The 26,928-nt window shown below is 40.3% G+C and overlaps 1 protein-coding gene across 1 annotated transcript in view; it reads right to left on the reverse strand.

Annotated features, from left to right (window-relative positions):
* The window catches only part of syne1b (spectrin repeat containing, nuclear envelope 1b), a 191,224-nt gene that overhangs the window by 145,346 nt on the left and 18,950 nt on the right, over positions 1 to 26,928 (reverse strand). The window contains exons 17-27 of the mRNA XM_061743971.1: positions 24,942 to 25,109; positions 24,051 to 24,209; positions 23,793 to 23,957; positions 22,723 to 22,857; positions 20,521 to 20,679; positions 18,440 to 18,648; positions 10,262 to 10,370; positions 10,016 to 10,180; positions 7,866 to 8,033; positions 6,824 to 7,000; positions 614 to 754 (exon numbers count right to left, since the gene is read on the reverse strand). Coding sequence (XP_061599955.1) covers positions 614 to 754; positions 6,824 to 7,000; positions 7,866 to 8,033; positions 10,016 to 10,180; positions 10,262 to 10,370; positions 18,440 to 18,648; positions 20,521 to 20,679; positions 22,723 to 22,857; positions 23,793 to 23,957; positions 24,051 to 24,209; positions 24,942 to 25,109 — 1,755 coding nt within the window. The remainder of the gene's footprint in view (positions 1 to 613; positions 755 to 6,823; positions 7,001 to 7,865; positions 8,034 to 10,015; positions 10,181 to 10,261; positions 10,371 to 18,439; positions 18,649 to 20,520; positions 20,680 to 22,722; positions 22,858 to 23,792; positions 23,958 to 24,050; positions 24,210 to 24,941; positions 25,110 to 26,928) is intronic.

Here is a 26,928-nt window from a genome sequence, read left to right on the forward strand (position 1 = left end):
AAGAAGGAAGGAAAGAAGGAAGGAAGGGTGAAAAGAAGGAAGGGACAAAAGAAGGAAGGAAGGAAAGAAGGGAGAAAAGAATGAAGGAAGGAAAGAAGGGAGGAAAGAAGGAAGGAAGGAAGGAAGGAAGGAAGGAAGGAAGGAAGGAAGGAAGGAAGGAAGGAAGGAAGGAAGGAAGGAAGGAAGGAAGGAAGGAAGGAAGGAAGGAAGGAAGGGAGAAAAGAAGGAAGGAAGGGAGAAAAGAAGGAAGGAAGGAAAGAAGGGAGGAAAGAAGGAAGGAAGGGAGAAAAGAAGGAAGGAAGGAAAGAAGGGAGGAAAGAAGGAAGGAAGGAAGAAAGGAAAGAAGGAAGGAAGGGAGAAAAGAAGGAAGGAAGGAAAGAAGGGAAAAAAGAATGAAGAAAGGAAAGGAGAAAACAAGGAAAGAATGTACGAGGGGAGAAAAGAAGGAAGGAAGGGAGGAAAGAAAGAAGGAAAGGGGTAAAGAAGAAAGGGAGTAAAGAAGAGAGGGAGTAAAGAAAGAAGGGAGTAAAGAAAGAAGGAAGGGAGTAAAGAAGGAGAGAGCAGGAGTAAAGAAGGACAGGAGAATTAGGTCATGTTTTTAATGATAACTCACTCTCCCCAGGTCCAGTTCCACCGCCAGACTCTCCGGGCTGCTGAAGTTCAGGTCTCTCTCCATCACGGACGTCGCCTTGTGCACGAACTCGTGGACGGCTGCCTGCTGGCTGTCGTACTCCTGCCAGGCCGCCAGTGTGACCTGGAGATGACAAAACCAGCCACTTGATTTCTTTGAACGCTGACATTTAAAACATCAACAAGTGGTTTCTTCAGAAAGCCGCCGGCTGATTCTGACCTTTCCACAGTGGCAGGCGCTTCTGCCGAGTGTAAATGTCACAGCGGGGATATCATCACCATCTAATGGCAGGATTTACAGATAATCATCGCTTCCTAATCGGATCACATCATCATGGATGAAATGCACCGTCACTGACGGCTGAGCGGTCGCAGCGATGAGTCAGCGTTTAGTGTGAGTCACTGAGGAGACGACTCACTCAGAGCTGAGTTTCCACAGAAAACTGGACTTCACTTCCCGTCTGGACCGATCTGAAAACTTTCAACCTGCTGAGACCTGAAGAAGGTCTCTCAAAATGACCTAATTCTCCTTCCTTCCTTCCTTCCTTCCTTCCTTCCTTCCTTCCTTCCTTCCTTCCTTCCTTCCTTCCTTCTTTTTTCCCTTCCTCTTTTCTCCCTTCCTTCCTTCCTTCCTTCCTTTTTCCCTCCCTTCCTTCCTTCTGCTCTTTCCTTCCTTCTTCCCTTCCTCCCTTCCTTCCTTCTTCCCTTCCTCTTTTCTCCCTTCCTTCCTTCCTTCCTTCCTTCCTTCCTTCCTTCCTTCCTTCCTTCCTTCCTTCCTTCCTTTTTCCCTCTCTTCCTTCCTCCTGCTCTTCCCTTCCTCGTTTTCTCCCTTCCTTCCTTCCTTCTTTCTTTTTTTCCTTCCTTCCTTCTTTCTTTTTTTCCTTCCTTCCTTCTTTCCTTCCTCCTTTTTTCCCTTCCCTCCGTCCTTCCTTATTTTTTCGTTTCCCTTCCTTCTTTCCTTCCTTCCTTCCTTCTTCCCTTCCTCTTTTTCCCCTTCCTTCCTTCTTTCCTCCTGCTCTCTCCTTCCTTCTTCCCTTCCTCTTTTCTCCCTTCCTTCTTTCCTTCCTTCCTTCCTTCCTTCCTTCCTTCCTCTTTTTTCCCTTCCTTCCTTCTTTCCTCCTGCTCTCTCCTTCCTTCTTCCCTTCCTCTTTTCCCCCTTCCTTCTTTCCTTCCTTCCTTCCTTCCTTCCTTCCTCTTTTTTCCCTTCCTTCCTTCTTTCCTCCTGCTCTCTCCTTCCTTCTTCCCTTCCTCTTTTCTCCCTTCCTTCTTTCCTTCCTTCCTTCCTTCTTCCCTTCCTCTTTTCTCCCTTCCTTCCTTCCTTCCTTCCTTCCTTCTTTTTTCCCTTCCTTCCTTCCTTCCTTCCTTCCTTCCTTCCTTCCTTCCTTCCTTCCTTCCTTCCTTCCTTCCTTCCTTCCTTCCTTCCTTCCTTCCTTCCTTCCTTCCTTCCTTCCTTCTTCCCTTCCTCCTTCCTTGACCCAAAGGGCACCAGGGTTAATGTCGTCTTACTGGACCGTCTAACGGCGGTACCCGTGTCTTCCGAGTCCGTTAAAGGATGGAAATCAAACCCAGACGACATCGCTCATCTATTAAAAGATTTACTGCTGATGCATGATGAAGTGCTCCAACCTTCCAGCGCTTTCCTGACGTAACATTTCCACTCGGACGGGACGAGGAAACTGCTTTTATCTTAATTTAATACCTACATCCTGACGGTGACTTTGACATTGCAGCTACAGCTTATATTACTGTAATTAATTCAGGACGTGACGTCACAGAATTAAAACTCTTCGTTCTTCTCAAAAGAAAATACAGAATAATAACTTCTAGGGCTATATTATCATGTTTTAGAAAGAATAAACCTTTTATATATTTATATTTATAATAAAAAATCGCTGCTTATAGAGTTCCTGTTTTTTCTCAACCTCTCTCTCTCTCCCACTTATTTCAACACAACAAATAATCTCAGGCCCCGTTTGAGCAAGTTCATGTGAAGTTCACTGTTACGCAACCTGTGTCTTTATAATCCCGTTTAATGTGGCTCAGTTGATGTTTTTTGCTTCGATGTTCTACATATTTCTTTTTAAGAAGTGAAGAAAACACTAAAAGAAGCCAAAGTGATGATTTAACAGGATGAATACACAAGTCGTGAGGTCAGGTGCACATGCTAATGCTAACGCTAATGCACACTCAGTTAAGACTGTGGCATCATATATATTACAGCCATAATAGGGAACATTATTCAGTCATTTATTTAACCCTTGTGCTGTCTTTGGGTCAAGGGAGGGTGAAGGGAGAAATGAACGAATGAAGGAAGGGCGAAAAGATGGAAGGAAGGAAAGAAGGAGGAAAGGGAGTAAGGAAATAGGAAAGGGAGTAAGGAAATAGGAAAGGGAGTAAGGAAGGGAGAAAAGATGGAATGGAGGAAAGAAGGAAGTAAAGAAGAAAGGAGAAAAGAAGGAAAGAAGGAAGGAAGTAGGAAAGGGAGTAAGGAAGGGAGAAAAGATGGAAGGGAGGAAAGAATCTTTTTGGAAAAGAATCACTTGCTGAATGAGAGTCAGTATGGGTTTCGAACTAACCGATCCACAGCAATGGCACTAACGAAAATAATGGAAGAAATAACAACAGCATTTGATAACAAAAAATATACAATTGGGGTTTTTATCGATTTAAAAAAGGCGTTTGATACAATAAATCATGACATTTTAATTTCAAAACTACATAATTATGGTGTGAGAGGAATTGCTTTGGATTGGTTAAGTAGTTATTTACAAAATAGAAAACAATATGTTAAGCTGGAGGGTTATAAATCTGAATGTCTGAGGACAGTATGTGGAGTCCCACAAGGATCTGTTTTGGGACCTAAACTTTTTATTTTATACATTAATGATATTTGTGAAGTTTCAAAAACTCTACAGTTTGTTTTATTTGCAGATGATACAAATTTTTTTTGTTCTGGGGATGATTTGGGGCATATTGCTGAAAATATCACCAATGAAATGGTTAAACTTAAAAGTTGGTTTGACGAAAATAAGCTTTTGTTAAATCTGAAAAAAACTAAATTTATGGTTTTTACAAATCGAAAAAAGGATGAAATTTCACTTTCATTTGCAGGAGAGAGCATTGAGAGAGTGTCCGTGTTTAGGTTTTTGGGTATTATTTTAGACGACAAGCTGACATGGAAAAACCATATAGCATATGTAAAAGCCAAGGTGGCGAAGAGTATATATATTTTGAATAAGGTTAAGTTTATTTTGAATACTAACACACTAAGAACTCTGTATTGTACATTTATTTTGCCATATCTAAATTATTGTGTGGAAGTGTGGGGTAATACCTATGCAAGTAACATCTCTCCTCTGTTTGTGCTACAGAAAAGAGCAGTGAGAGTCATTCACAGGGTCGGCTTCAGAGAACCATCAAACAGATTATTTATTTTGGCAGGTTTATTGAAAATAGTGGATATAGTTGAACTTCAAACCTTAAAAAAATGTTTAAAGCAAAAAAAAGATCATTACCAGAACAGTTACAAAATTTGTTTAGATTGGAGGATGAGGATAACAGACATAAATTTGATTTCAAACATACTTTTGCAAGGCTAAACATAAAACAAATGTGTATTTCTGTTACAGGTGTAAAAATATGGCATAGACAAAGCAAGGAACTGAAAAGCTGCACAAGTTTGTGTCAGCTTAAGAAAATGTTTAAAAAGGAAAAGATAAGTGCCTACAAAAAAGAAGAAGGAGAAAGAGGAAAAAATAGATAGAGTGGTATTTTTGTTTGTTTTCTTGTTTATATATGTATAGATAGATAGGTGTTCAGCAAGTAAATGTAATTGTATTTACAGAGAGGGGCAGGTAACATAAGTTTTCTTCTTCCTGCTCCTTTTCGTCATGGTGATAATGTGTACTTCTTGGAATTATGTACAACATTGTAAGAAGATATACCATGAACGGAATAAATGAAATGAAAAGGAGAAAAGAAGGAAAGAAGGAAGGAAGTAGGAAAGGGAGTAAGGAAGGGAGGAAAGAAGGGAGAAAAGAACGAATGAAGGAAGGGAGAAAAGATGGAAGGAAGGAAAGAAGGAGGAAAGGGAGTAAGGAAATAGGAAAGGGAGTAAGGAAGGGAGAAAAGATGGAATGGAGGAAAGAAGGAAGTAAGGAAGGAAGGAAATAGGAAAGGGAGTAAGGAAGGGAGAAAAGATGGAAGGAAGGAAAGAAGGAAGTAAAGAAGAAAGGAGAAAAGAAGGAAAGAAGGAAGGAAGTAGGAAAGGGAGTAAGGAAGGGAGGAAAGAAGGGAGAAAAGATGGAAGGAAGGGAGAAAGGAAGGAAAGAATGGAGGAAAAGCAAAGAAGGTAATAAAGGAAGGAATGATGGAAGGGAGGTAGGAAGAAAAAGGAGTAAAGGAGGGTAAAAAAGGAGGAAAAGAGGGAAGGGAGAAGGAAGGAGAGAGCAGGAGGAAAGAAGGAAGGAAGAATTGGGTCATTTTGACCCAAAGACAGTACAAGGGTTAAGCGTGGAGCAGAAATATGATGGAAAAATTATCCTGATCCTGGTTCTGGTAGACTTGTAGTTCTCGAGACCACTTTTTTGTGGTCTTGGTCTCTTCAGGTCTCGGACTCGGATAACTTAGACGTTGTTGCACCAAGGTGACAGAATCTGGTATCAGCAGTTCTTCCTCTTGTTAATGTACAGTTTTGTAAACTATTTGTATTTTGCATCTGATTTAATGTTTTGGTGCATCTGCATGTGTCTGTATTTAATTACAGTTTTGTGTTTATAACGGCCTTGTTTGAATAAATATATAAATAATATTTGCATATCGTTGTGATTGATTAAGCATCAGGTCAATTTCAGTGATGCTGATATACGGTGTAATCTGATTACTATAATGGTAAATAATGTCATTTCAATCTTTAATATTTAAAATTCAGGTTTCATCTCTAATTTAGTCCAATTTCAATCAGTAACATTTACTATTCCCTCCTTTTCTGAGGTGGAGGGGGGTGTTGGAGCTGGTTATTCTGCTAGAGGACCTTGGGACTAGTTAGTAGTCGTGTCAATCCTTAAAAGCACTGGAGTCAATCCTCCAATAGTGTAGAAATAGCGGTAGTGCAGTCGCCACACAGATCCGATCTCAGCTGATGGATGGAAACATTTATAGTGAATTCAACATCATCATCCACTTCTCTGTGTTATTGTGCTGCAGTTGAATACCAGAGGTGTCTTCAGTATTCCCATTCATTACTCAGGTAGAAGTATAGATACTAGAGTTTAAAAATACTCCTGTAGAAGTTGAAGTATCAACTCAAGTTTTTTACTCAAGTAAAAGTATAAAAGCACTGGTTTCAAAACTACTTAAAGTATAAAAGTAAAAGTAATGTAAGGGGGAAAAAAGCCATTAAGGACAAAAGTTATTGAAAATGAATGTATCTTAGTATAATGTAAATATATTAAAGAACCATATATGTGTACTATTGAGCATTAACATGTGTTTCAGAGAGCAGCAGATATGATGACTAGTTGCCTATAAGTATTGAAATGGTGCAAAAAGACAAACTTCATGTTCATGTTATCATTTATCCTAACCTTTATTGGAATGTACATCCAAGTTTAGTTGCAGGAATCTGAGGGAACGGATGTAAGAACAAAACTGGACAAGAACATCTGAAACAACCACAACCAAATTCACTCTATCCGGATGGAGCAATTTAACTGGATAGTTTTTATTAAAGGCCAAAATGAAATAGAGTAACGAGCCTTTTTTTTAAATGTTAGGAGTAAAAAGTACAGATAATTGCGTGAAAATGTAAGGAGTAAAAGTAAAAAGTGGTCTGAAAAATAATTACTCCAGTGAAGTATAGATAACCAAAATTTCTACTTAAGTAGGGTAACGAAGTATTTGTACTTTGTTACTTGACACCTCTGTTGAATACAAGCTCATATGGAAACTAGCTGAACCAGGATGATGTTCTACAATCACGCAGGATGAGGAAATTACTAGGTTTGTCTTGGTCTCGGTCTTGAGCCGAACTAGTCTTGGTCTTGTTACTCTCTGGTCTTGGTAGTGTCTAGGTCTCGGTTTAGGCGGTCTGGACTACAAGTCTAGGTCCTGGCAGAGGTTTCACCCTGAGTGTGTCACTGTGAGACGTTACTGGCTGCACGTAGGTGAAAGGTTTCGCGCCGGCGCCACCCACCTCCAGACTCTGCTCCTGCGAGTCCATGCTCTGCTCCATCTTGCTGACTGTGTTCTCCAGACTCTGCAGATCCTGCTGCAGAGTCTCCCCCAGCCCCTCCTCGGCCTGGAGCTGCTGCCCTCTGGTGATCAGCTGCTGGACGTCCTTCCTCTTCAGCTTCAGCCTCTTCAGATGTTGCTTCGGACAAGACGGGAAATAAAACACTTAAATCGATATCAAACGCACTCCAAAATTATTTGGCTCTCAGTCACAGAGGGAAGCTAAATCGTAAGATAGACTGTGTTTGTGTCGGGGTCAGTACTCGAGTTAAAAAGAAATCAGGAGGGATGGTGGATTTTATCATATGGGGACAGATAATTTGTGCTGATTACAAATAATATAATATATTACAAATAATAGCACTGACCAAAACAGCTGCAGAAATACTGCAGGAATGACATAGCAGCAGTTAAATGCAGCCTTCTGTAAGCTTTAAATATCCACTGGACTTACATCAAATACATCAAAACACAACAATAAAAAACACTTTTCTGAACTTATCAATATGACTCTGTCCTTCACAGGATAAGTAAAATGGATCACTGCAAAAACTCACAATCTTAACAAGAATATTTGTCTTATTTCTAGTTAAAATGTCTCATTTTAGTAAAACAATCTCATTACACTTAAAACAAGACTCATCACTGGAAAAAACAACAATTTTCACCTGTTTCAAGTAGATTTTCACTTGAAATAAGTAGAAAAATCTGCCAGTGGAGCAAGATTTTTTTGCTTGTAATGAGAAGATAAATCTGGTTCCACTGGCAGATTTTCCTACTTATTTCAAGTGAAAATTTACTTGAAAGAAGTGAAAATTGTCAAATAAGTTATTTTTCTGGTGTTATTTTTCTGGTGATGACTCTAAATGTTGAAATAGCAGTAAAACCACATTCATTGATGAAATGACATAAGGGATGGAAAGGAGGGATGGCAGTTTTACAGGGGGGATGATTTGGACCGTTTTTATTTCATCCCCCCTCAACTCGAGTTCGTGTCAGGGTACCTGGTGAACGAGAAGCATTTGCTGGGCCTCTCTGGGAGTTGGACAGTCCAGGATTCTGGTGACCTCAGCCTGGGCCTCTTTCTGCCCCAGAACCAGGTCGTCCAGAGTGGTTTGGACTTCCTCCCTGAACTGGACACAGTCGCCCACGGCCAGCACCATCTTCTCCCCCTTATGTAAGACACAAAGAGGACGTTTGTTAGGTGCAAATGTTGCAGGGCGATTTAAAAAGCTGCTCAATCAAAGATTATTCATCATGTATGAATATAATAACTAAAGAAAGATCAGAGTTTTAGCGTATAAAATGACAAACGCTGTAAAAACGCTGCAAAAATTTCTAAGAAAGTAAAAAAGCCTTGATTCAAGAAAATTAAAAGACTGTTTTAAACTATATGGTTAGTTTTAAGATATTGTTGCTTAAATTACAACGATGCTGACCAGATTTGTGGGTATTAAGCTTTTTCCTGGAGGTCAGCTAGACCTTTTTGTCTTTTGGATATTTATAGATACTGTGGACATTAATCAGAGTAAACTATGAATTTATGCATCAAGTAATGAGTCACTAAAAAAAAGGTTTCTTTAATCATTTTCTGAAGTCTTAACTGCATTCTCTGGTCTTGTAGGACTTTATTCAGTTTTGCTCTTTATACTGGTACGCCTATATGATTTTATGAGGATTTTTATGAGGTCTCATGAGGTCTTGGCGGGGTCTCCTTCCAAAAAAAAAAAAAAAAATAAAGGTTCCTGCTGTATCAAAACCTTCATTTTTCTGTCAAGATTTGCATTAATTTATCCCAAAGATCTTGTATTATTGACGGGAGAATCAAGTCTCAGTGGGGTTCAGGTCTGGACTAGTAGCTGGTCTACGAGTGAAAACACCAAATCATCAGCGAAAAAAAATGTGTCTTTTAAAGGAAAAAACAGTTTACCAGGTTGTTAGATGACTTTCTTTTGCTTAACTTAGTCCTGACCGACTAAAGCAACCCTGTATCATAATACCACCACCACTGGCGTGCACAGTAGCCGCTAAGCATGATGGGTGCACCCCCCTCTCTGGAACAGCACAAATCTGGACTCATCAGAACACATGACCCTTTTCAGATCGTTTCGAAATCCAATCTTTAAATTCTCTTGCAAACTAAATCGTTTTTCCAACCATCATCAGGAAGTGGTTTCCTTAATGCTTCACAGCTAATTACTGTAGATTTCTTAATTCCTCTTTATTTTACTTTACTTTATTGATTCTGATGTTGATTTTCTGTCTGGAAGATGATGGTTCACCATAATCCTTCCAGGTTTGAAAAGTTTTGACCTTTAACCCTTGTACTTCCTTCCTTCCTTCCTTCCTTCCTTCCTTCCTTCCTTCCTTCCTTCCTTCCTTCCTTCCTTCCTTCCTTCCTTCCTTCCTTCCTTCCTTCCTTCCTTCCTTCCTTCCTTCCTTCCTTCCTTCCTTCCTTCCTTCCTTCCTTCCTTCCTCTTTTCTCCCTTCCTTCCTTCCTTCCTTCCTTCCTTCCTTCCTTCCTTCCTTCTTCCCTCCCTTCCTTCCTTCCTTCCTCTTTTCTCCCTTCCTTCCTTCTTTCCTTGTTTTCTCCCATCCTTCCTTCCTCTTCACTCCCTTCCCTGTTTTCTCCCTTCCTTCCTTCCTCTTCACTCCCTTCCCTGTTTTCTCCCTTCCTTCTTCCCTCCCTTCCTCCCTTCCTTCCCTCCTTCCTTCCTCTTCTCTCCCTTCCTTGTTTTCTCCCTTCCTTCTTCCCTCCCTTCCTTCTTCCCTCCCTTCCTTCCTTCCATTCTTCCTTCCTTCCTCCCTTCCATCCTTCTTTCCTTCCTTCTTCCCTTCCTTCTTTCTTTCCTTCTTCCTTCCTTATTTCCTTCCTTCCTTCCTTCTTTCCTTCTTTTCATCCTTCCTTCCTTCTTTCCTTCCTTCTTCTCTTCCTCCTTCCTTGAGGCGAAGACAGCACAAGGGTTAAAGTCGTTTGCTGATCAAATGATTTGACCGTCCTGAATCAGGAGAGCATCTTGTTGCCTGGTTGCCTAGGAAACGGGATCTGACAACAGATCCTGGAGACGGGATCAAAGAACCTCAGTGGTGTGGCCGCGGATCAGCAGACAGAACTGCGTCTGGCATCTTACATCAACGTGAGAACGACACCAACCTCTGAGAGCGAAGCCAGGAGACCTTTGAAATCGGAGGAGAGCTTTCTCAGCGCACTGCCGTGCCGCTGGGCATCGCTGTCGGAGCAGATCTCCATCAGCGTGGCCATACGAGCTTTCAGCCAGCCCAGGTTCCCCTCCTGCAGCTCTGCATCGTTCCTCAGCTCCTATAAGGAAAGTAAAAGTGTTTTTTTTTGTGTCGTCTACTGACGGCAGAGACGGCGGGGAGCAGCGACGCCTCGACTCACCGTGATGGTGGACTTCACCTGGCCGTACTTCCTGGGGTCGCTGGCCCGGGTTCTCAGCAGCCTCAGCTGGCTCTCCTTCGATATCAGCCAGCAGGAAAGTTCGGCGTACCTGGTTCACACAATCGAGGAGATTAAAATTCAAAAAGGACACCAAGAAGCTTCTTGTTAAAAGTGTTTTAACATTTGAAGTAATTAAAATAAACATTTTTCCTAGACTACTTTACAACTTTCTCTCTCTGCCTGTTAAAGGGATTGTGACATGAAAAACACATTTTTCTTGATTTTTTGTGTTTTGTTGGGTGTCTTGACATCAATTACACCCAAAAAACAACGAACTTTTAACATTCAGTGTATTGTGTGCTTTCTGGGATTTTCCGCATAACTGTGCAAAAACGGCGCATGTGGTTTGCTGGCGGGTCGTTACGTAACGGCCCGCTAAATCACCGCCCCCTCCACCCAGCTCCCTGCCTCCTCTCCTCTCCAGCGCACCATAAAGGCTGATTTATGGTTCCGCGTTACACCGACGCAGAGCCTACGGCGTAGGGTTACGCGGCGACGCGCACCGTACGCTGAACCCTACGGCGTAGGCTCTGCGTCGATTTAACGCGGAACCATAAATCAGGCTTAACACGGAGCTGTTTAGAGCCTCTTTTGTTCTAATCACCGGAGGAAAACTGCTAAGAAGACCCGCGGCCACTGACTGGACTTAAGATAAGGGGACACTGCTGCTTGCATGCCTTTATTTTTATGATTGTTTTTATGATTGTTGTTGCTGTGGTTCGCCCTCCTGCTTTTCCGTGCATGCTTCGCCTGTCGCTCCCGGCTTAACTCTCCGACGCCGCTGTGAGCGTATGGCTGGAGGAGGAGGAGGTTTGGAGGAGGAGCGGAGCAATGATTGACAGGAAAGGGGGAAAGGAAGCGTTTTTCACAGCGCAAAAAAACACTGTCATAAAAAGCCAGGAATGGAGTACTAGAGTGAAGTTTTTCTTGTTACACTCTTTTAGACACATTTGAGGGATGTTGGCCAAGACTTTTAATAGTGTTAAAAGCATGTTAAAAATGATGTCACAATACCTTTAAGATCCCACAGGAAAAGTTTAAAATTTGGGATAAAATGATATCCAGATTCATATGGAATGGTAAAAGACCACGGATAAAATATTCTTCACTACAATTGGGAAAAGAAAAAGGAGGCATGGGACTTCTGAAATTAAATAATTATTACCGTGCAGCACAATTAAGACCAATCATTATGTGGTGTGACAAGGACTATAATGCAAAGTGGAAAGATATTGAGAAGGTGGTGACAGATACACCAATCCAGGCCCTGATTGGCAATCTAAAACTAATGAAGTCACTACAAGAAGGGATGGACCCAATAACTCTACACACACTGAATATCTGGTTTTACTACGTCAGACAGCACAAATTAGAAAGAGATGTGAAATTGTTGAGCTGGTTTGCTTATGATGACGGCTTTAAGCCGGGTGTAAATGACTTCAACTTCAGAGACTGGAGTAAGGAAAGGGCTCACAGCAATGTGTAAATTAATGAAGAATGGACACATAATGAGCTTCCAGGAGCTGAAAATGGACTATGGCCTTGAAAATAGAGACCACTTCAGATTTCTACAGCTACGTGACTACTTTATAAAGGACATACAATCTGTAAAAAACCTAAATGGTGTACTTGATGTAATGATCAAGACATACAATGGAACCAAACTGAAAGCAGTTTCAGTGTTGTACCAAAACTTAAGAGATTCAGAAGATTTCTCCACTCTGTACATTAGGGGTGTAACGGTATTTGTATTCGTCCCGTCCCGTCACGGTACGGGGGTCACGGTTCGGTGCACGCAGTCATACGGCGAATACGTCTGACTGAGTTAAAAAAAAATTAAAAAAAATCAATCATCGTTTTTTTTCCCCTTATAAATATCAACAGTCACGGTCCATTACAGACCTAAATGTGTGATAGTCTGTGCATATCAATAAATATATGTGCAATTCATATATCATCATAAATTGTAGGCTATAATAACGATAAAATGTTCTAATTCTTAATTTACAACTGTCCTGAACGCATCACGGCCGCAAGCCAAAGCGGGTCGGCTGTAAAGCCTGATTTATGGTTCTGCGTTAAATCGACGCAGAGCATACGCCGTAGGGTACGGCGCAGTCTACGGCGAGGTTACGCGCATACGCGCAACCTTCGCCGTAGGCGCTGCGTTGGTGTAACGCGGTACCATAAATCAGCCTTAACAGTCACAGTGAAGGAGATTAGCGTTTAAAAGAGGACTAAATTTGTACAAAGTTTTGAATGTTACCCCGTTTTCCACGTTACCTGGATTATTTTGGGTTATGGAAGAGTCAACTACCGTTGGTGAGTGAGTGTAACCTTCATAAATAATTTATTTATCAGTTTCTTGACCAGCTGCCTATTTGAATGAGCTTTGTGTTGTTGTCAACGAGACCGCCGAGTCTATTCTCTGTTATAGAGCTCAGAAATTATGTTAATAGACCGCTGTGTCTATATCTATCTAAATAGATTGTGTAATTTAGACCAGTTATGTTTTTTTTGTATTTAAATTGTATTAAAGATGGAACTGAGCCAATCCGTGACTATCTGAGTTTTCAGAGTCGTGTGATTGACAGCTGTCAGGCGTGTGTGTGTGTGTGTGTGTGTGTGTGTGTGTGTGTGTGTGTGTGTGTGTGTGTGTGTGTGTGTGTGTGTGTGGCTCACTAAAAGTGAGAATAAATGTAGTTTGATGGGTAGGATGATGTTGTTGAACGTTAAAATGACTATCATAAGGGCCCATGGAGAATGCTCCGCCCCCAGACGGCTCTGCCCATGTGCAGCAGTAGAGGAGCCCGGGTTCAAGTATTTATTAAAAGTGCTCGAGCCTCGTTACAATGTCCCATCCGCGCTCACATAAACCAGTCCGTGGTAAAATTAAAAACACTTATGCACAAGTTAAATGTTTTATTCTATTTATTTTACACTTTAATAAGAGATGCTTTTTAGTTTTGTAGCCAATTGAACAACTTTAACTTTCAAATGCTATGATCAAAATAAAGGAAGAAAAAACTCGTCTTATACATTTGGGACTTTTTGTATTTTTTTTCCCGTTGTACCGAACCCGTACCGAACCCGTACCGAACCGTGACCCCTGTACCGAGGTACGTACCGAACCGTGACTTGTGTGTACCGTGACACCCCTACTGTACATTAAGGAGAAGTGGGAGAATGAACTGAAGACTACCATTACTGTAGAGGAGTGGCAGAGTATGTGTGAAATACAACACACAACTACAAATTCGAGAATATGGCGAGAATTCGGGTGGCAAAACCTAACCCGCTTTTTCATCACTCCCAAATTAAAAAGTAAACAAACATGTTCCCAGCACTCGTGTTGGCGTTTATGTGGTGAAAGGGAAGCGAATCATACACACATTTTTTTCATTTTGGGAAAACGTACACGATATAATTAAGAACATCCTGGGTTATGAAATACCTAAAGAATGTAGTGTTATGTACCTTGGGAACTTGAATCATTATGTCCTGGTCAAAGACAGATATTTAATAAAAATACTACTGGTCACATGTAAAAAAACAATAACAAGAATATGGTATAAGGTTGAACCACCAGCTGTGAATGAATGGGTAGAAATCACTAGAGAAGTCCATAACATGGAGAGAATGACATATAGACTTAGAATGAAGGAAAATGTCTCTTTGACTAAATGGGAGAAATGGACCCGATGGGACACAGTGGGGAATACTTGAAATCTGTCTTATTCATATATCTCTCTCTTGGATCTATTGTAATTTAATAATAGACACATGTAGCCGCAACTGTTGTAATTGTTTTGTTTGTTTGTTTGTTCTTTTGAAAAATTTCAATAAAAATTAAAGTTTAAAAAAAAAAAGTGTTTTAACATTTAAAAATAGTTTAAAATCTAATTTTATGACAAAGTTTTAAGGACTTGGATGGATAAAACCGACACAGATTAGTAATTGAGAAATCTCAGCTTTAAATAATAAACGGAGCGGGATACCTAGATCATACGAATAATTTGTTTTTAAATTCTTATTTGCTCAAGTTTCCAGATTTGGTGAAATTCAAAACGGCACAGACCATGTTTAAAGCCTGGAATAATAGTTTACCTGGAAACATCCAAACGTTATTTAGGAAAACAGATGGTATTCATGATTTACGGAATAAACACACTTTTAAACAGACAATGGCTCATACTACATTGAAAAAGATGTGCATTTCAGTGTATGGTATAACACTCTGGAACAACCTTGATGAAAGTGTGAAGGTCTGCAAGAACATCAGGCTATTCAAACGCTGCTATAAGCAGATTCTCATACTGAACTACCAAAAGTTGATGTTATAATGACCAGGATTTTTTATTTTATTTTTTTTCATTGTCTTTTTTTCTTCTCTGCATGATGCTTTTCTTTCTTTTTAGCTACTTTTATTATTGACTCACTTGTCTTTTAATTACTTTTATATTGATATACTTTTATATGTCAAGAAGGGTATATACGTATTATTGTTGTTATTATGGGCATGCCAAGTAGTGGCATGACCATATTGCAATCGTCCAGAATGGCCCAAAAGGCAATGTTGCTAGCGTTTCGCTAACATGCTAAAGTCGCAAAGGTCCCACTGCACACCAGCGGGTGTAAAGCATGACCCCGCTCTGTTGTGGAAAAAAAAAATCCCCAAAAAATGAAACACGGCCGAGAAAACCTGAAAAATGAAGGCGTTAAATTAGTATCTAGAAAGGTTTCCCTTTTCTTATTATTATTATTATTCTTATTCCGCACTTTTTTTCGTCCGTTAATGCGGCCCGAACCGCAACGTGCACCCATGCATGCCATACATCGTTGGATGCGTCTCCATCTTGCCTCGATGGGCATTACTTTTCTCCGTAATAGGGGTTACCGTGGCAACGCTAGTTTCCAAAAAGCAAAAAAAAAGGCGAAAATTCCCGCGCTTATTGCTCGGCCGAACTTTATCGTAGAGACATCGTTCAAACTTTGAAACACTCGGCCCGATAGTCTTTAAAGGACCATACAACTTCATCATGCTAGTTATTACGGTTTTTGCGATATTTAACTTTCAATTTAAAAAAAAAATCACTTTTATTTTGGACGCTTGTTGCTAGGCAACGGTTTATCGTACAGACATCATTACAACATTGACCAACCCGGGACGCTTTGTACTGCAACATATTTTAGTCTCGTCATGCTTGCTATTACGGTTTTTGAGATATTCCACATTGTTCATTTTGATGCTAACGGAACTTCGGATGCTTGTTGCGCGGCAACGCGGTATCGCAGAGACTTGGTTCCAACGTTAAAAGACTCAGCTTCATGTGGACTACAACATACTGAGGTCTCATTACGCTGTCTTTTACAGCTTTTGAGATATTAAAGCCAAATTGTCCCATTCTATCCTATGGGGCTTGTTACCATGGCAACAAAAACCAATGCATTTGTATGGGGGACCATGTGAATAAACAATCTGTTAATGCTGCCCGAACCGGAACGTGCACCCATGCATGGCATATATCGTTGGATGCGTCTCCATCGTGCCTCGATGGGCATTACTTTTCTCAGTCAAAAGTGTTACCGTGGCAACGCTAGATGCCATAAAGCAAAAAAAAAGGCAAAAATTCAGACGCTTATTGCTCGGTCGAACTTTACCGTAGAGACATCGTTCAAACTTTCAAACACTCGGCCCGATTGGCACTAACGGGCCGTACAAGCTCATTATGCCAATTATTAAAATTTTTGCAATATTGACCTTTCATTTTTTTTTTAAATTTCCATTTGACTTTGGACGCTTGTTGCTAGGCGACAGATTATCGTAGAGACATCGTACAAATGTTCCCCGACTCGGCACGCTGTGGCCGTCAACATATTCAAATTTCATGAAGCTGGGATTTAAGGAAATTTTATGTCAAAATCCATGCCAAATGGCCCCATTCATTCGGATGGGATTTTTTACCACAGTGAAAAAAAAAACCTATCCATTGTCATTGTCTATCATGTAGCCTGAACCGCAACGTGCACCGATGCATGGCATACATCGTTAGATGCGTCTCCATGTTGCCTCGATGGGCATTACTTTTTTCAGTCAAAAGTGTCACCGTGGGGGGCGCTAGACGCCAAAAAGCGCGCCCCATTTTTAACTATTGGGAGCACAGGAATGAATGCAATACAAGCGTAAACACCTCAAACTGACATAGAACCACCCCAAACACAACCACTACAGCCCCAAACCAAAGCAGCAAGAGGGGTCGAATGGGCGGTAGGGCATGCCCATATCAAAATTTCATGAAATTTTCTAGTTAGTATTATTATTGTTATTGCTATTTTTATTCTTTTATATATTGGATATTCTTATATTGCAAGAAGGGGCCGGACTAGATAAGCATTTGCTTCTTCCTGTCCCTTCTTGAACAAAACTGGTTGTGTTTTATTGTTGTTGATGCATGGTGTTTTTTTTTTTATTTTATTGTTTTGTTCAAGATGAATAAAGATCAAATCAAATCAAATCAAATCAAATTAAAGCACAAGTTGTAGTTTGTGATCTAGAGTTATTCCCAACCAGCGGTCCGTGAACCCCTAGTGGTCCGGGGTGTAATTGCAAAGGGTCCGTGATAAAATATATATTTCTAAAAAAGATCCTCTGACATTTATAGAAATAGATTATTATTTTACTCAAATGTGACCGAGACCTTTATCCACCTAAAATACATGACCTTCTTTTACTCTTTACAAGTGTAATTTATTGTATTTTAATAAGAAATCTTGCATCCGACACTGTTAATGCAAATGTAACACGATCAACATCCTTTTCAAATTAAGAGCCCCCAGCGTTTCAGTGGGCATACACGCCATTCATTTCTTTAAAGGGATTGTGACATGAAAAACAAATTTTTCTTGATTTTTTGTGTTTTGTTGGGTGTCTTGACATCAATTACACCCAAAAAACAACGAACTTTTAACATTCAGTGTATTGTGTGCTTTCTGGGATTTTCCGCATAACTGTGCAAAAACGGCGCATGTGGTTTGGTGGCGGGCCGTTACGTAACGGCCCGCTAAATCACCGCCCCCTCCACCCAGCTCCCTGCCTCCTCTCCAGCGCACCATAAAGGCTGATTTATGGTTCCGCGTTACACCGACGCAGAACCTACGGCGTAGGCTCTGCGTCGATTTAACGCGGAACCATAAATGAGGCTTAACACGGAGCTGTTTAGAGCGTCTTTTGTTCTAATCACCGGAGGAAAACTGCTAAGAAGACCCGCGGCCACTGACTGGACTTAAGATAAGGGGACAGTGCTGCTTGCATGCCTTTATTTTTATGATTGTTTGCTGTGGTTCTCCCTGCTGCTCTTCCGTGCATGCTTCGCCTGTCGCTCCGACGCCGCTGTGAGCGTATGGCTGGAGGAGGAGGAGGTTTGGAGGAGGAGCGGAGCAATGATTGACAGGAAAGGGGGAAAGGAAGCATTTTTCACGGCGCAAAAAAACACTGTAATAAAAAGCCAGGAAAAGAGTACTAAGAGTGAAGTTTTTCTTGTTACACTCTTTTAGACACATTTGAGGGATGTTGGCCAAGACTTTTAATAGTGTTAAAAGCATGTTAAAAATGATGTCACAATACCTTTAAAATGCTTTTGGGGGAATGCTCATTAACTTTCGAAAGAAATTACAATAATGTTAAAAAACAAAAGCAAAGAAAAACACAATAAGCACAGCAACACAAATAAGAAGAAAAGAAGTAGACGATGATGGCTCGTATTAAAAAAAAAGGGCCGCTTATTCTAAACGTAGCAGACTCTGAGCCAACGGGGTCCTAAGAGTTGATCACAAAAATCGCAGGGGGTCTAAGATCCCAAAAAGGTTGAGAACTACTGATCTAGAGAAACATTTGTACTGCCAACTGAGAGAAACCCTCCTTACAACTCCTCTCTGTCTCACATGAGGGAGAGAATCTGAGCAAAATAACTTCAGGCATGTAAAGAATTTGTGGCAATAAAAGCAGAATCTGTTATTATTATTGCAGCAGTTGCTGGTCTGAAGTCAAGAAAACACAGAAAACACGTCAGAGTCCCTGCAGGAGGGTCTCGGTGGGGGCATTTCTTAAAGCTGCTGCACCTTTTGTTGTACTCCTTCCACTTGTCGGGGTGCTGCATGAGCTTCTGGTGCGTTCCCTCGATCTCCTCCTGGACATCAGCAAACTCCTTCCTGGCGGCGTCGAGGGTCCGGAGCGCCGGGTCGCCCTCGGGCAGTTTCTGGCAGTGCTCTTCTATCATCTGCAGCCTCTTCTCACACAGGGACTGAGGGCCCTTCTCCCGGAAGAAAGCCTGAGGAGCGATTAGACGAGACGAAGGTGAAGGTGACACACTGACGTCGGGAACAGCCTCGTTTTATAGCTGGGAGGGAATTCATGAAAATCGTGCACTTGGTGACAAGTTTTTGATATTGGCATGGTGTTAGGTTTGGACATAAGGTTTTCAAAAACCACTGCAAACAAATTGGGATGTCCCCCCTAGTGGCCGGTTTGCAAAAAATTCAAAATGTGTGTTATTTTAATAAAATCCTATTCTTTCACTGTGACTTAGTTCTGAGGTTCTGTTCATCTTAAGACTGAATGAATGAATGAATGAATGAATGAATGAAGTCACTGTTCTCACTCAATGAAATTGACACTACAGTGATAGTGACCTGTCCAATAAACAGAAAATTGCATTCCTTGGGAGTGAAAATAGGGATCTAGAGCCCTATTTAATCTTTCTATGTGACTTAATTCTAGAGATATGGAGATTTTTGCACAAAAAATGACCTTGAAAATTAAATTTGACCTTCAACATGACCTTGAAATAAGAGATTCATCCATCCATCCATTATCTATACCCGCTATATCAGGGGTCGGCAACCCAAAATGTTGAAAGAGCCATATTGCACCAAAAACACAAAAAACATGTCTGGAGCCGCAAAATATGAAAAGTCTTGTATTAGCCTTAGAATGAAGGCAACACATGCTACATGTATCTATATTAGTTAAAACTGGGGGAAGTTTTTTTTTTTCATTATGCACTCGAGTAAAAAGTCGAAATGTCGAAAAAAAAAGTCGAAATGTCGAAAAAAAGTCGAAATGTCGAAAAAAAAGTCAAAATTTCGAGAAAAAAGTCAAAATTTCGAGAAAAAAGTCGAAATGTCGAGAAAAAAGTCAAAATGTCGAAAAAAAGTCGAAATGTTGAAAAAAAAGTCAAAATTTCGAGAAAAGTCGAAATATCGAGATTAAAAAGGAAAGGAAAAAGGAAGAAAAAAAGAGAAAAAAGGAAAAAAAGAAAAAGGAAAAAAGAGAAAAAAAGAGAAAAAATAGAAAAAAAGGAAAAAAGAAGAAAAAAAGAAAAAGAAAGGAAAAAAAGAAAAAAAAGGTCAAACATTTTTGAAAAAGCTCCAGGAGCCACTAGGGCGACGCTAAAGAGCCGCATGCGGCTCTGGAGCCGCGGGTTGCCGACCCCTGCGCTATATCCTTTTGCAGGATCACGGGGGTCTGCTGGAGCCTATCCAAGCTAATTTTCAGGCGAGAGGCAGGTACACCCTGGACAGGTCGTAGGAAATTTATCTCAGAATTGAATTCCTAGCACCAAAGAAGTAGAGAAAGTGACAATATACAACAATCTAGGACTAAGAGAAGCTGAGATATGACCTTTGGTCTTTTCAGCGGGAATCTTCTGCAAACCGGCCACTAGGGGGCCGTCCCAATTTGTTTGCAGTGGTTTTTGAAAACCTTATTTCCATAACTAACACCATGCGACCTTAATCCTTTCAGGTTTTAAAAGTTTTGACCTTTAACCTTCCTTCCTTCTTCCCTTCCTTCCTTCCTCTTCCCTTCCTTCCTCCCTTCCTCCCTTCCTTCCTTCCTTCCTTCCTTCCTCTTCCCTTCCTTCCTCCCTTCCTCCCTCCCTTCCTCCCTTCCTTCCTTCCTTCCTTCGACCGTCCTGAATCAGGAGAGCATCCTGTTGCCCGGTTGCCTAGGAAACGGGATCTGACAACAGATCATGGAGACGGGATCAAGGAAACTCAGCGGCGTGCCGCGGAAAAGCTTGAAAACCTTATGTCCAAACCTAACACCATGCCAATATCAAAAACTTGTCACCAAGTGCACAATCTTTATGATTTTTTACATATTCCCTCCCAGCTATTATGTTTTTTCCCACGATGCTCACCCGGTGCTCCCTGACGAGCCGCTCGCTGCCGATGCCGGCCAGGTGCCGGTTCTCCCTGGTCACCTCGGCCTGGCACTCCTGCAGGGCGGCCGTCAGCTTGCTCCTCTCCACCTCCACCTTCAGGTGCAGCAGGTGAAACGGGGCGTCCGTCTGTACGTCCTGGGGAAGGAAAGACCGCAGCTTTAAACTCAAAACGCTCGTCTGATCTGCTGAAAGTGCAACTCAACGACAGCTACGCATCGGAATAATATCACAAGTTCAGTTTTAAGATTTCATATTAATGCATCTGCATTAGTGTTGTTTTTGTCAGCCTGTTTCAATGTTAGTTTTAGTCTAGTCTTTGGGTCAAGCTATCATTTTCGTTTTTAGTAATTTTAGTCACGTTCATTCTCCTTTTAGTCGTGTCAAGTTTCAGTCGACTAAAAGTCTGAGCATTTAAGTCGGAATTGTCCATTTTGGTCTAGTTTTAGTCAAAGATTGTATTTAGCCAAAGCCAATTTACAATTCAAACAAGGTTATCTTATTATTATATTATTGTTACCTTATAGACTCAAGAATACATTAATTCCAGATACAGAAGACTCTAATTTGAGTTTACAACATATTTATTTTTCCACATTTCTCCCCGTCTTTTTCTTTTCCGACGACACATCGGGTTTTCTTTTCCACGTCTATGTAGGAAAGTGTATCCAAAGATGGATCTTCTTCTTCTTCTTCTCCCCCCCAGAGCAGATCCCCACGTTTCTCTATGTAACTTTGTTTTTAATTGACGTTAACTAGAGCTCTGTGTTAACGGCATCAGCCTCTAACTCTGCAGCTGCATCTTCTGGATCTGATTCCTGCTGCAGCGACTGGATTGAGGACTAACGTCACCCAGCAGAACTAAACCAGAGAAACTACTGAAAACATGGACATTAAACCAGAGAAACTACTGAAAACATGGACATTAAACCAGAGAAACTACTGAAAACATGGACATTAAACCAGAGAAACTACTGAAAACATGGACATTAAACCAGAGAAACTACTGAAAACATGGACATTAAACCAGAGAAACTACTGAAAACATGGACATTAAACCAGAGAAACTACTGAAAACATGGACATTAAACCAGAGAAACTACTGAAAACATGGACATTAAACCAGAAACTACTGAAAACATGGACATTAAACCAGAGGAAACTACTGAAAACATGGACATTAAACCAGAAACTACTGAAAACATGGACATTAAACCAGAGAAACTACTGAAAACATGGACATTAAACCAGAGAAACTACTGAAAACATGGACATTAAACCAGAGAAACTACTGAAAACATGGACATTAAACCAGAGGAAACTACTGAAAACATGGACATTAAACCAGAGAAACTACTGAAAACATGGACATTAAACCAGAGAAACTACTGAAAACATGGACATTAAACCAGAGAAACTACTGAAAACATGGACATTAAACCAGAGAAACTACTGAAAACATGGACATTAAACCAGAGAAACTACTGAAAACATGGACATTAAACCAGAGAAACTACTGAAAACATGGACATTAAACCAGAGAAACTACTGAAAACATGGACATTAAACCAGAGAAACTACTGAAAACATGGACATTAAACCAGAGGAAACTACTGAAAACATGGACATTAAACCAGAGAAACTACTGAAAACATGGACATTAAACCAGAGAAACTACTGAAAACATGGACATTAAACCAGAGAAACTACTGAAAACATGGACATTAAACCAGAGAAACTACTGAAAACATGGACATTAAACCAGAGAAACTACTGAAAACATGGACATTAAACCAGAGAAACTACTGAAAACATGGACATTAAACCAGAGAAACTACTGAAAACATGGACATTAAACCAGAGAAACTACTGAAAACATGGACATTAAGGATCTTTGGTAGAACGTTTCGTCTCGTTTTGGTCAACGAAAATGAAGACACATTTTAGCAGAGTTTTTACTTTGTAATCTACATTTTAGTCTCGTTTTCATTCCTCTACGATATTACATTATATATTTAATTATCGTTATCGTCACATGACCAGCATTTTTGTTGCTTTTCTCTTGTTTTCCTCAGGTGATAAAGGTTCGTTGACAACAGTATTTAGTCATAATTTTCATTCACAAAAGCCACTTTAATCTGCAGTTCAAACATCTACATGTACTGGAGTAACTATAGCAACCTTCCAGTGTTTGTGCAGCTTCCTGACGGTCTCCTGCAGCGACTGCTGCTCCTGCTCGGGCAGAATATCCGTCAGCTCATCGCAGGCCTTCAGGAATGCGTTCAGGACCCGCTGGTCGAGCTGCCCGAAGAATTCCTGCAGGAAATAACACGTTTCAAGTCTAATCTCAGAACATCCTGATGCACTTCTTCTTTCCTGCAATTATCTTTCCCTTTTTTACAAATGTCTTCAATGTTGTCCCTGTGTTACGCTTAATATTTCACCTAGATGTATTTCATTGTGAGGAAAGAAGGAAACTTACAGGAGCATGTGTGCATGTGTACAGGAGCAAATATCTATGACATTGGTCGGCAACCCAAAATGTTGAAAGAGCCGTATTGGACCAAAAACAAATATGTCTGGAGCCGCAAAAAATGAAAAGTCTTGTATAAGCCTTAGAATGAAGGAAACACATGCTGCATGTTTCTATATTAGTTATAACTGGGGGAAGATTTTTTTTTTTCATTATGCACTTCAAGAAAAAAGTCGAAATGTCGAGAAAAAAGTCGAAATGTGGAGAAAAAAGTCGAAATGTCGAGAAAAAAGTCGAAATGTCGAGAAAAAAGTCAAAATGTTGAGAAAAAAGTCAGAATGTCGAAATTAATGTTCAAGTACAATCTCGAGAAAAAAGTCGAAGTGTGGAGAAAAAAGTCGAAATGTCGAGAAAAAAGTCAGAATGTTGAAATTAATGTTGAAGTACAATCTCATGAAAAAAGTCAAAATTTCGAGAAAAAAGTTGAAATTTTGAGATTAAAAAGGAATTGAAAAAGAAAAAAAGAGAAAAAAAAGAAAAAAGAAGAAAAAAAGAAAAAGAGAGAAAAAAAGGAAAAAATTAAAAAATAGGAAAAAGAGAAAAAATAAATAAAAAAAGAGAAAAAAAAGAGAAAAAAAGGAAAAAAAGAAGAAAAAGGAAAAAAAAAGGTCAATTTTGAAAAAGCTCCAGGGAGCCACTACGGCGGCGCTAAAGAGCCGCGGGTTGCCGACCCCCTATCTAGGAGAAAGTAAATAATAATCCTGCATGAAGCTCCTACCGTGTGCTTCTTCAGCAGCTCCTCCGGGTTGCCTCTCTCCATCAGACAGCTCTGAGCCATTTTAAGAACCTTCTCCAGCTCCAGGCGTGACTCATCGAAGCGCTTCATGAGGCTGCTGTTCGCCTCCACGTGCTTCCGCCACTCCGTGGACTCCTTAATCATGCCCTGGACAGGCAGACGAACCAGCCGTTAAACATCACGGCCCCCCTGGTCAGTCCAGAGGACCTGCAGCGGTTGAGAGGTTGAGAGGAGTCTCACCTGTGAGGAGGTCTGCAGGTCTGCTACTCTCTTCTGCAGGAGGCCCATGTCCATGTGCTGCAGCGTTTTACTGCTGTTCATTATCTTCTGGATGCTCTGGTGGTTCCGCTCAATTACTGTCAGGCACTTCTTGCAGCTGTGGGTGAAGGTCGCCAGCTCCTGCAAGGGATGTGATTATACTGTTAAAAAAGCACATGGCTGTTTCGCTTCATTTTACCGTTCAATCAACTGTTTCACACTTCCTGTCAGAAAAAGGTTAATTTCTCAACTCATACTACAAATACCCATCTTAAACCTCTGACTGTATTGTTTAATTCATTATGTAGATTTGTGTTACGTTGTCCTTTCAGAACATCATTGTTTTATTTTTGATTCATTGAACGGGTTTCAACCCAAATCTAGACGGCAGTTTCACTGGCTTCAGTTCCTTTGTAAATGTGTTTATTTTCACTGTCCTCCATATTTAAAAGAACTCATGATTTTATATAACTGTCCATACTCACTCAGACATATGAACTTTCCTTTTTTTTTGTTCCTAGAATTTTAAAAGAGGTTGGGAAAAGATCATTTTATTTTAAAGCTTCATCAGATTGGAATAATCTTCCTCTTTTTGCGTTCTCGTACCTCTTTTCATTGTTTTAAGTATATTCTCATCTTAAAACAAATTGCCTATGTTTTTAATTTATTTATGTATTTTTTGTCCTTTTTTCTATTTATTTATTTTTATTTTTTTCTCTGTTATGTTATAGTTACATCTCAAGGGGCTATCCTTTAATAAATTCTAAATATGTCAGGCATTTATTATCATTTTTTGAAACATAAAAGAAAAGAATAAAAGAAATTATAATTATTTCCTTTTTTACTAAATGTAATCATGCGGATGCGGTTTACCTGGCACTTCTGTTTGAAGTCTGTTGGCCCGTCGGAGTCGGTGCTGCTGGTGATGTGGCTGGCCTTCTCCAGGGCCTGGTAGAAGCCTGTTATGTTCTTCTCCATTTCCTCCAGTGGAGGCAGGAGGGACTGGGACTCCCTCAGCAGAGGCAAACACCTCTCCCTCACCTTAGACCACAGCATGAGGAGGAAAGTGAGCTGCAGGCATCACTCTGATCATCTCAATCACTTTAAAGATCAAATAAGACGCTTTTACAGTGGGTAAAAACTGTCTTTTATCCAGTAAGCGTATTAGCACAGGATTAAGTCACAAGTGTGATCTTCTTAGATTGATGAAACGCCAACATTTACTTTATCTTCAATCCAACATCCAGCATCAGATGTTTGCAAATGGACTTCTAAACAAGTCTGATGTATTTTTGGGAGTAAGTAATGGTTCGGTTGAAGAAATATGTCCTACATTTCCTCCACAATAACATCTCCGACAGTTAAGCAACAAGCTGGATCGATCATGAGCTGGACTTTTATTTTAGTTGTGGGTCATGGGAACTTTTATCTGAGAAAAGGAGGAATTAACACCAAAATATGAAGAGTGCTTCCCTTCTACATGAGGATATTGATCTTAATCACGCCTCAAAACCTACAATGGACCACAAAAGAAACGGGCTGAGGAAACCTTCTGGTCCAGAGTGTGAAAGTTTTACAGAATTCCCAAAAAGAGCAACTTTCCTGACTCTCGATTAAAAATAACCGTTAAAAGAACAATAACTGGAGAATCGCTTTTGACCCGATTCCCAATGTTGTGGAGATCACAACCAATAAGAAGCTAAAAATAAAAAAACAGCTAACAGAGCATCCAGTCTGCAACCTCTGGTCTCTGATATTGATGATGTCACTGCAGCATTCGGTTGATTACAGTTCTTACAAAGAAAATCATCATTAACTAAAAAAAAGCATGACGATTGCGCTACCACGCAACGTGCAGAAGGATTTGCAGATAGAAATGGTGGTGGTTAAGAAACGTATTCTTCTGACGTGGAAGTCCACCACTCCACCTTGTTTTGCGCACTGGCTGAAAGAAATGTTGTCCATTATACAGATGGAAAAGCTCTGTCTGCACAAATCCAACGCACAAAACACATCTGAGAGAACGTGGGGACCTTTCTTGACACAGTTTCATATCACCTGATAACTATGGGAACTCTGTCTTATCTAGCTATATACTGTAATTGTGTAGTACGGTGTTGGATTGGATTCTCTCATTCATGTAACTTTACCTCTGGAGATAATGGTATTAGCAACAGCTATGTCTGAACAAAATAGCTTTTTGTTTTCTTTGAATTGTCTGGCAGTCTTTTTTTTCATTTTTTTTATTGGTTGTAGTGGTTTGTTTGTTATTTGTTGTCTCCTGTATGTCCTGTTTCTGTCTTTGTTAAAAAAAAAAAAAAAACTTCTAAACTATAAATAAAGTTTTAAAAAAAAGAAATAAATGTATAAAATCGAAAAACCCGAATAATTATGATCAGTGCTCTCTAAACCATCTCAACAATCCTACAGAACCAGAAACCTCCAACAGTCACTTAACAATCCACAACACAGTCACCGCTCTGCACACACTGCACCCATCACTGTCTAGTCTCTATTTTTATGTATATATTCAGACATTTGTTTAAAAAAAAAAAAACAATAACAAGAACTTAGTGACTCTCGTGAACAATAAAAATTGCATCAGTCTGTGACACTGGTTGGAGAGGAGTGCTATTAGCTGTAATGACTACGCAGAGCTTGTGCTACAAGCAGCAAAAAATAAGTTATTACAATTTTAAAGGCATGGTATCCCTTTTCCACCAAACCAGGTTCCAGTGCTGGTGCTGGTGCTGGTTCACAAGTCGTTCAACTTGGAACCAGCTGAGAACCGGTTTGTTATTCGACAGCTCGGGTGATAAGAGGAGCCACATCATTACGTCACTGCAAACCTCAGTTACGT

The sequence above is a fragment of the Cololabis saira genome, chromosome 16, assembly GCF_033807715.1.
Source record: "Cololabis saira isolate AMF1-May2022 chromosome 16, fColSai1.1, whole genome shotgun sequence".
In the NCBI taxonomy this organism is placed as follows: Eukaryota; Metazoa; Chordata; class Actinopteri; order Beloniformes; family Belonidae; genus Cololabis; species Cololabis saira.